We start from the raw sequence: 10,360 nt of genomic DNA on the forward strand, positions 1-10,360 counted from the left end.
AACACTCTGGAAGATGTGGAAAGGAGGGTTTGCTGTGTGCTTGACTCGAAGATATTTTTCTGGTCGCTGCTTCCAAAGGGACTTTCAATAATCTCTCGCTCCTGGGCTGGAAGTTAGTCCCCGCCCGGTGGAAGCTGAATGCCCGCCCCCCAAGACTTACTGCAAATCTAGACAGGGTGTAGGGATTCCTACAAAAGCTGACCAAATTCTGCTTGTTCGACTCACTGCCCTCAATAATCAGTCAGCCGTCAGGGCATTTGGAGACAGAATGTCTTGATTTCTACTTGCTGAGGGTGGATGCCTTAAATTCACATTTGGGGGCGTGGGTGGAGGTGGAACCTCAGTTTCTCTTCTACAGTTTCCTGTCTCCTTTCAGCCCCAGAAAGGAGTGCAAAGTTCAGGACTAATGGCCAGGGAACAACTTTTGTAAGGTCTACTGTCTTCCTTTTTGAGGTCGTCTGCTCTCTAGACTTCAGTTCTTAGTATTATAAACTTTAAAAACAAAACTTGCCTTTCAGACCCCAGATGAAAGGCGCTCTGACTTTGTTTAGATGCCTGCTTACCAAGAGTTTATTTTCTCTCCACTGCACTTCCTTCTGCCTCTTCCTCTTCCTCTCCTCTGACACTTAGCATTTCCCAGCGCTCCCCTTGTGGACGAGGATGGACGATTCTTTCCACTTCCTGTAGCGCTGTAGTTTGGGGCCTAATTGATTCTGGTAATTAATTTGTTCTACCTGCTAGATCAGATGGAAATCCTACCCCAGCGCCCAAGGATTAGCACTTGGCTTTCTAACACCTCCTCTAATTATCTAATAGCATGGGTTGTGCGGACTCAGTCTCTATTAAAACACTTTTGCTATTAGCAGTAGTGATTGGAATTGTGATGACGACTAGATTTCAACAAATTAGAGCTTAAAAATGGGGAGATGGAAGAGAAGTGGCTTCTTTTAATTTCTCTGAGTTTAGCATCAATAATTAGAGTAATTTTCGGAGATGCGAGCCCAAATTACCCCTGCTGTGTTGTAGATGATCACCTTAATTTTAGCAAATTGACTCCAGGGAAATAAATGTGACAGATTAGAAAAAGACAAACAGAAAAAAAAAAAAAACCCTAAAACATTGGGAGCGGAGGAAACGAAAGGGCAGAGCAGCAGGAGCATCCGGTACAATTATTTTGGTGGGGGGTGCGCAGTTGAAGGGGTGATGCAGCAGAAAGAGCAAACGTGTGACTGAGGTGAGTGGGGACATAGACGATGACACCAAGGGGTGTCCGTGGGCACCCTTAAAACGACCACTCACCTTGCCCATTCCATAACGGAGGTAAAGGATCTTCCTCCTTGTGTTTACTTACCTTAGTAATTCAGTCGCCCTCCCACCAACCTAAGCTCACGGTAGCCAGTTTAAAATAGTGAATATCTTCTTTATTTCGTTCCTCTCTTTGCTATCCATTACTGAAACTTAAAAAGAAAACCAGAAAAAGCCTGTCTAGATAAGCGCCTGATTCCTGTTGCTATTCTTTTGGTTTTGGTTCTTTTGGTTTATCACTAAAGAGGAGTTTCTTGGGACAACGGTGAATTGATTTTCCTTTTAGTTTTCTTTTTTAAAGACTGGAAACAAAACAGCTCTTATGGTGAAGGGGCAGAAATTGGGGTCAAGAAGTATGATAGGAACAAACACAGTGGGCTGCTCTCTCCCCAGGCTTGGCCTGGAGTACTCAGCACCGCGGACAGGTCCCCGCCCCGCCCCAAGCCCACCGCACCCGCCCCTCAGCCTCTGCAAGCCTCGCCATTGGTTCTCCCGACTCCCCTCTCTAAGCTGCCAATTCTTCAACACGGAGACCCAACCAACCCAGGAGCTGGTCTTCTCGCCTCTCCAGCTTCGGGGATAGATAGCCCAGGCCGGATCTAGCATTGGCGATCTCAGCTTCTCAGAGCGGTTGTGGCTCTCCAACAGACTTGTTGAGACCTTGCCTGCTTCCTACACTTCGTGCGGTCCCTCGCTCTGTTGCAAAATGAATCTCAACTTCACCTCCCCTCTCCATCCAGCGTCTTCTCAGAGGCCCACGTCCTTCTTTATTGAAGACATTTTGCTGCACAAGCCCAAGCCACTGAGGGAGGTAGCCCCCGACCACTTCGCCAGCTCTCTGGCCTCTCGAGTACCTCTGCTAGACTATGGCTACCCCCTCATGCCCACACCCACCATCCTGGCTCCTCACGCCCATCACCCTCTGCATAAGGGAGACCACCACCATCCTTATTTTCTGACCACCTCGGGTAAGTAAGGTGAGGGCCCTCCAGAAGTGGGAAGAATGAGAGAGAGAGTGTCTTGTAGCACAGCCCCTAAGCCCGGGAGAGAGCCAAGGAGAGGCCAGATCTGATTCAGCCTGGCTGGGTGGCTTCCCTGTGTAGGTGACAGTAGAAGGTTGGGGATGTGACTGAGAGTGCGACACGCTCCTCTGAAGCAATGCCAACTGAAGGGGATAATTCAGTCACTACACACTTAAAAAATAACAGGGATATGTCTGTCTGAAGAGACATATGGGAGTGGATGCATTTGACTCTATTACTGATGGGAAGCGCTCAGTCCTACTCTTGGTCTTCTCAGACACTTCGATCCATGTCTTAATGCCAATTCTTTGCCCCTCTCATCTCAGAGAAAAGTGCTTGACCATTCTGTTCCAGGGAACTGAGGTGATTTTCCAGCTCAGAAGCAGGGAAACACTTCACCTGGCCACCTTCCTGGCCTTCTTTGAAGGCGACAAGAGGAGGGATTGGGATAGTCTGAGAAAAGAAGGTGTGGACTAGCCAGAATACAGGCAAGAAGGGAAGCTCTGGAGCCTTCATTTCCAGTGCTCAGCCTTTCACTCTCAGTCTTGGGCTGCAATTGCCTTCCTCCATTCCAGCTGTTGGGGTCGTTGGAGCCGGGTACTAATGTATTTTGATTTCTGCCGCCAGACAAGGAGTGGGGATCATCACAGTATGGTTGAAAAAGGGAGGTGCTGGGAAACACTGAGGTGTTTTTGTCTCTCAGAGAGGCAACATCCATATTTCTCTAGCATTTTCATTCCTGCCAAAATAGAAAAATTCGCCTAGACCAGACATTGATCACATCAGGTAAGTAGCGCGGGTCCAGTAGGAGCTGGAGGAAGAGAGGAGACAGTTTGTGAAATGTGGGCTCTGGAGTCCAGAACCAAAACAAGCGTGAAGCAGTGAAACTAGACTCTCAAGTCCTGGGTTGCAGAGCGGGGTTTGAGGCCCTGCTGAGGTCAACATCACACCCTCCCAGGCTTCACCACCAGGCATGTGATGGACCCCTCTCTCTCCCACCCCTGCTGGTTTTGCTCTGTGTAGCAATAGTCCAAATTTGTGATTGTGGACCTGCTTGATTTTGTCCCCCCTCCCCCATTTGGTAGATACTGATGTTTGCAGCAGCCTCTGTCTGCTTGGAGATGGTCAGACTCCTAGGAAAGAAGACCAGAGACAAGAAAGACCAGAGAAGTCTCCTTTCCCACCAGTGAAAGGACCTTCAGCTGTTCCACTTCACTGGGTTTGGGTTTGGAGGGAAAGGCTGAGGGACAGTGCGGGCAGCAGGGTCTCCAAGGCGACCCTGAACCCTTGAGAAGCGGCTCCAGAGCTTCTTAGGACAAGGGGAGTCAGGCTCTGGTTTCCTTCGTTGCATGAAGGTGGGGGTGGCTCAGTAATGAGAAAGTGCATTTTTTTAGAGATGGTAGGAGCATCTCTATCCTATCCCTAACACCAGGATAACGCTGACAGCCAGCAGCGGTCTGTATGGATGTGAGTGGACAGCTCCACTCCCCATTTCCATCTGCAGGAAAACTTCGTAAGCGGGCCACTGGGCACAGACTATTGGTGTCTTTCCATGACTTTTTTTTTTTTTTAAGGAGTTAGGACCTATGTTCTAATATCATTTTCTATTTCACTTGCTATTTATTATTTGTAGATGACCTTCTAGAAAGAAAGATCTCTAAGCACTTTTTGGCGGTTGCCAACCCCTGGCTTGAATTCTTGAGAGAAAGACTTCGGGAGCTTTGGCCCGAGTAGGGCGATGGGGATGAGGGGTTCTGGGCTTGACGGTTGCTCCCCGGGATCCGGGCTCCCTCAGCCCTCCAGACTGCTCTCTCTCTCTGCAGGGGTGCCGGTTCCAGCGCTCTTCCCGCACCCCCAGCACGCGGAGCTGCCAGGGAAACACTGTCGCCGCCGCAAAGCTCGCACGGTTTTCTCCGACTCGCAGCTCTCGGGGCTGGAGAAGAGGTTCGAAATCCAACGCTACCTGTCCACGCCCGAGAGGGTGGAGCTGGCCACCGCCCTCAGCCTGTCCGAGACACAGGTGGGCGGGCGGGAGGCCCTGGGCTCCCGTGTGTGACCCTCTCCCACTTACCAGAGCCATGGAGCGAGAACGTCTGCTCCCCGTCCCTTACCAGGCTTGCCCCGAGACCTGAAAGTACTTACAACCCATTTCCATGCCAGCTTTACCCAAACAAAACTTCTGTAGAGGGGCTCTAAGTGAAGAAGAAACAATTCTGGTACTCTGGATGACCACCTCTGGATTATGAGCTATTATTACCAAGCCTCCCTTTCTTCCCTCCAATTAAGGATGTCACCCTGGTCAGAGACAAGACTAGATAAGCCTCAGCAAGGAGGGCTTCCTTCCTTCCTTCCTTCCTTCCTTCCTTCCTTCCTTCCTTCCTTCCTTCCTTCCTTCCTCCCTCCCTCCCTCCCTCCCTCCCTCCCTCCCTCCCTCCCTCCCTCTCCCTTCCTTCCTTCCTTCCTTCCTTCCTTCCTTCCTTCCTTCCTTCCTTCCTTCCTTTCTTTCTTCCTTCCTTTCTTTCTCTCTCTCTCTCTCTTTCTCTCTCTCTTTCTTTCTTTCTCTCCCCCCTCTTTCTTTCGTTTTTTTAGCCTGGGTTATACCATGTAGCCCAGGCTGGCCTGGAACTCTTGCTCAGCCTCCCATCTACTGGGATTACAGGTTTGCACCACCATTCCTGTCCCCCCCCCCACACACACCACCTGCTCCCGGCACACACAGTGTAGTTTAGGCCTCCTCTGTATTCTCCTGTCCCGCGTGGAAGAAATGTTTCTTCTTGCTCCAGACTGCATTCACCAGCAGTCAGCCCCTTCCCCCAAAACTCCTTCCTTTCTTCTTTTTCTCTCGTGTCCTCTATAGCAGGAAACGCACCTTGCTGCCAAATCACTATGTCGCCAGGATTGGGTCTGTTTTTCTCTGCAGGGAAAACCAGCCAGTCCTGTTAACTTTTGTCTTCCCGTTTACTAATTCGACTGGACCAAGTATTTAATGTCTCAGTCTAAAATGAGCGTAGCAGAGCCCCGTCCACGCTCCTACCCATGCCATTGAACCTTGCCATTATTTTGGGACAATGATTCCTGGAAGCCTTAGGAATGAAGGCTTCCATTCGACCTGAAACGACCCTTCGCGAAAGCTGCAGGGGCGGGTTAGCCCTAGCGCCAGGTGACCTTCAAGTCCCATGGTGGTCTCTGTCTGACCTCCGCCACTCGCTGGGGTCTGAGCTCAGTCACTGCTTGTCTAAGAAATGACATATTTTGTTCCGGTCTTCTTGAAACCAGGTGAAAACGTGGTTCCAGAACCGTAGGATGAAGCACAAAAAGCAGCTGAGGAAAAGTCAAGACGAACCCAAAGCAGCGGACGGGCCCGAGAGCCCCGAGGGCAGTCCCCGCGGCTCCGAGGCCGCCGCCGCCGCCGCCGCCGCCGCCGAGGCTCGGCTGAGCCTGCCCGCCGGCGCCTTCGTGCTCACCGAGCCCGAGGACGAGGTGGACATCGGGGACGAGGCGGAGCTCAGCTCGGGGCCGCACGTGCTCTGAGTCTCCAGGCCCGGAGGGGAGGCGGGAGCGGAGGCCGCGGGCCCCGGCGCGGTTCTCTCCGGAGCGGGAAGACTCGGTTGCGGCGGGCCCGGGAGCGCAGCTCGGAAGAGCCTTCCGCACACCCGCCTGGCACCCCTCCGAGCGCCGCCGCCGCGAGGGCCCATGCTCCCCGCCCCGCCCGGCCTCTGCCCGGCGCAGCGCGTGGCCCGGGAGCTTGCGCGGGCCCTCCGCGTGGGGGAACCCGCGGAGCGGCGCAGCCCCAACCCGCGCTTTGGGCTCCAACTGGGAGACACGAGCAGAAAGAATCCCCGCTCCCTCGTTTTCTCAACCACCTGTCCCCAGCTCTGTTTTGCGGGTTCAGCAGCATTCCTTCCTTCAGCATTTCCGGGGGCCGCAGGTGAAGAGAACAAGTGTCCCTCCAACGTCCTGTGCCCAGACGGACTCGCCCGCGGATGGTCACGAACCTCCGCCTCCCACCTCGGACCCTGCCCCGCTTCTCTAACTTCAACACCTAAGCGACCCCCTCCCTCGGATGGCGCCACCACCATGGGGGGGGGGGTCCCAGTTCTCGTTGGAGCTTCAGATCTGCTTCCTGCGCCCACCGCTGTGCGGCGGGATGCCTCCTCCCTCCATCCTCCATCATCCATCTTCCACCCTCCACCCTCCATCCTGCGTCCCCAGAGCAGAAGTAACCCCTTGAGTAATTTCTGCTTCTTGACTTGTTGCGCTTGTTGTCCTGACGGTTGAAAAGCGAGTGTCCTCGGGCGTACCCATTCCCCGTGCGTTTTGGACAATGCAGGGTTTTAGCAAGGTTAAGGCTAATGACGAACACGCTTAACAGCCTTACAATCAAAGGAAAAGGGATTCTGGGCGTGCACCTGCTTGGGGACAATTGAGGCAATTGCCCTGAGCACTACTCCTCTCCTTTTCCTCGGGAGTTCTATTCTCTTACTGGGTTTGCAGTCTCTTTAGATAATAAGGGGCTTGCCAGGCAAAACTGGAACCGAACGCCGCTTCCAAGAGTCGTTTGTCACCGAGTCCTCTATCGCACCTCCCTCCACTCCGGGGTAGGCAGTTTCCTATTGCCAGTAGAAACGAACTGAACAGTCATCTTCCGATTTTTCTGTTTTCAAACATTTGATTCATGGAAATTTAATGAACCCATCTATGTGAAAAAGGATCCCGCAAATGGTATTTTTGTAGCCGGGAAATGTTGAGAGAGAGAGAGAGAGAGAGAGAGAGAGAGAGAGAGAGAGAGAGAAAAGCAAGACAAAACACAGGGGCTTTTTGGTGTTTGGAAAGTGAAGTTATGCTAACGAATTCTGCGACGATACCTATTCAATACATTTATCAAACATAGCAGCTATGGAGGAGGCGACGTCAGCTTCGGATCTTCCTGGAGTCTGTGCTAGGTAAGCAGCCCAAGAAGGCTGGGGGAAAAAAGGAACCTGGCTGTGTGGAATAATAATGACATTGACTAATGCGGTGTGAATTTGGGTTGCCTTTAATCAATTCATCCCCAATAAGGGGATGAATTCAAAAGCTCCATCTAGGTCAAAGTTCTCCAATTCAATGACAGTAGCAGTACTTAAAAATAAAATGGGCCTGTTGGGAAAACGTGACTGGAGGCAAAGATAAGTGCAGGAGCAAAAGTGTTACCCAACCCGCAGAACCACTGCTTTTAAAATACAGGCACTGAGTAGTTTTGTGGATTTTCTGAGGTATTTGTTTTGTAACAACTCAAGAAAGTTGTGAGAGAAGGCAAGTGTTATTTCTCCCTTTCAGAGATCAGGAATTTGAGGCTTGACAAGATTGAAGGATCTGTCCATGAAAATTTGGGCATGCTAATAGCCAAAGATGGGGAAAAAAAAAAAAACCCTCACGACTCTGTCTTGAGTTCTTTATCCATGCGCTGCTATTTTTGTTGTTTATTTCTGATAACAATGCATTGGCTGGCAATTTGCTTTCATCATTTTGTAAGAACACCACTCATTTCTTTAGATTGTGTAGTTGTGGCAAATAAAAGCAAATCCAGGCTCAGGTTTCTCCTTTTCTGCTCAGATAATGACAGTACCGTTTTGCTTTTTTTTTTTTTTTTCTTTTGGGAATCAAACTCAGGGCCTCCCACTTGCCAAGGAAGTTCCCCACTACTGAGACATATCCGCCAGCCTCACAGGGCCACTGAAAGGCAGAAGTTTATAGAAAACACTGTACATAAGACAGAGGCTTGGCTAGAGAGAATAATGTGATATGTGCGCAAGAGTATCTGGTAACCTGGAAGAGAGAGATACGACTGCATGACCACAGAGCGTGGGTGAGGGGAAATCTCAAATTGTTCCAATCCCAGTAAGAGCAAAGATTCTTTTTTTTTCTCTCTTTAAAAAAAATTTTTATTATCATTTTCCATGATTATAAAAAAATATCCCATGGTAATTCCCTCCCTCAGAGCAAAGATTCTTAAAGAGCATAGAAATACTGTGCTTTTTTAGAGAAGTATGTCTGTGTGCATGTTACATTAGATGGGGAACATCAACATAAGCTTCTAGAGGCATTCTTCTGTTTCTTCTGCCTTGACAAGATAGATGCCAGGGCTTATTCTGAGTGGATGAGCCACTGAGTGAGTGTATTTTGTGAGCTTTTGTCTTGAAGAAGCAGGTAAACAGCAAACACTGTCAGCATAGCAATGCTGATGGCAGCCAGAGTCCTGATTCCTCAGCACACCTGCAAGGGAAGACACTCTCCTTCCAGTCAGCCTGCTCTGCTCTTTGTGGCTGGAATGGTCTGGAAGGGAAGAGCTCAGAATTGGGGCATCTAACGGAGGACCAAGACAGAGTTTTCTTACCAACAGGAATCTTCTGGAATTGGTGGCAAATGAAGCAATAGCAAAGTTTCCCCAATTTCCTTTCCTTTCCTTTCCTTTCCTTTCCTTTCCTTTCCTTTCCTTTCCTTTCCTTTCCTTTCCTTTCCTTTCCTTTCCTTTCCTTTCCTTTCCTTTCCTTTCCTTTCCTTCCCTTCCCTTCCCTTCCCTTCCCTTCCCTTCCCTTCCCTTCCCTTCCCTTCCCTTCCCTTCCCTTCCCTTCCCTTCCCTTCCCTTCCCTTCCCTTCCCTTCCCTTCCCTTCCCTTCCCTTCCCTTTTCACTCCACTCCCCTCTTCTCTTCACATCTTTTCCTTCTTTCCCTCCTCATCTCCTTTCCTCTCTTCCCTTCTTTTCTTTCCCCTCTCCTCTGCTTCTCTTACCTTCCCCATTCCATCCTCTACTTTCCATTTCTCCCCTCCCTCCCTCCCTCCCTCCCTCCCTCCCTCCCTCCCTCCCTCCCTCCCTTCCTTCCTTCCTTCCTTCCTTCCTCCTTTCTTCCTTAAAGGGGTTACTGATAATGTTAAAGGATACACAGAATTTGGCCTCAGTTGACAAACATGATGGTAATTTTTGCTTCTGGCCTTTAACACTAATCAAAGTCTCAATAGGCTGAAAGAAATTTTGTCTGAATGACCCAGGCTTCTGCCTCAACATAGGTCTACTTGGTGGTGATCATACTGCAAAACTATGTTCACTATGATATATTACATAAAGGCACACATAGACCTGACTTTAAAGGAATAAAAACATCTTTGAGTAGCCAGGGAAGGTAAATCATCCCACACATAATCTCGAATGTGATCATTTGCCCCCCATATTTTTCCCTAATGCTATTTCTGAGATGAGTTCACGGGTTTTGCGAGAAAGTTTTGGTCATTTCTACACACATGACATAAGAACATAAAAGATGGACTGCAGCTAGCCTGGGATTACTGGACTGTCTGTCACACTCAGAAATAACACCGCTTGAGGAGGTTCATTGACAGAGACATGGAAGCAGAATGCTTTCTGGGCACTAAGAGAACTGTGCAGAGATGCACTGACTGGTTTTCCTGAATTTGTCTCAACATACATGCAAAAATAATGTTCTAATTGTAATGTCTATATATCAAATTTATATGCATTTTTGCCAACACAGTTTGGAGAGGATAATGTTAAGCTAAAATGTATCCCACACGAAGAAATCTGGACACTTCTGGGTGTGGAAAACAACCAAGCAGGGACTGTGAGTTCTGAAGTTTGTCAGAGGAGAGCTGTGGGCGCAGAGGAAGAGTCCAGCTGCGGTTCCTGAGCTTGGATGGCTCTGGGGGTTTCGAAGGTCAAGGGCTCCATGTATTCTTCCATACTAAAGATGTTAGGGTGGTCTCAAGGAAACAAAGTTTGGAACAATAGAATAAAACTACAAAATGCTGAATACCTTTTCACTAGAAAAGATTAGGCAGAGAGGGCTGGAGAGATGGCTTAGCGGTTAAGCACTTGCTTGTGTAGCCTAAGGATCCCGGTTCGAGGCTTGTTTCCCCAGGACCCACATTAGCCAGATGCACAAGGGGGCACACGCATCTGGAGTTTGTTTGCAGTGGCTGGAAGCCCTGGCATGCCCATTCCCTCTCTATCTGTCTCTTTCTCTCCCTCTCTCTCTGTTAC

The 10,360-nt window shown here is 49.7% G+C and overlaps 1 protein-coding gene across 1 annotated transcript; it reads left to right on the top strand.

The window, feature by feature from the left end:
- Positions 1-2,011: 2,011 nt before the first annotated feature.
- Positions 2,012-5,858, top strand: Bsx (brain specific homeobox). The gene is made up of 3 exons (XM_045144965.1): positions 2,012-2,273; positions 4,151-4,347; positions 5,604-5,858. The coding sequence occupies exons 1-3, from the start codon at positions 2,012-2,014 to the stop codon at positions 5,856-5,858; spliced, it is 714 nt and encodes a 237-aa protein (XP_045000900.1).
- Positions 5,859-10,360: the final 4,502 nt, after the last annotated feature.

This window comes from Jaculus jaculus, chromosome 3, assembly GCF_020740685.1.
Source record: "Jaculus jaculus isolate mJacJac1 chromosome 3, mJacJac1.mat.Y.cur, whole genome shotgun sequence".
Lineage (NCBI taxonomy): Eukaryota > Metazoa > Chordata > Mammalia > Rodentia > Dipodidae > Jaculus > Jaculus jaculus.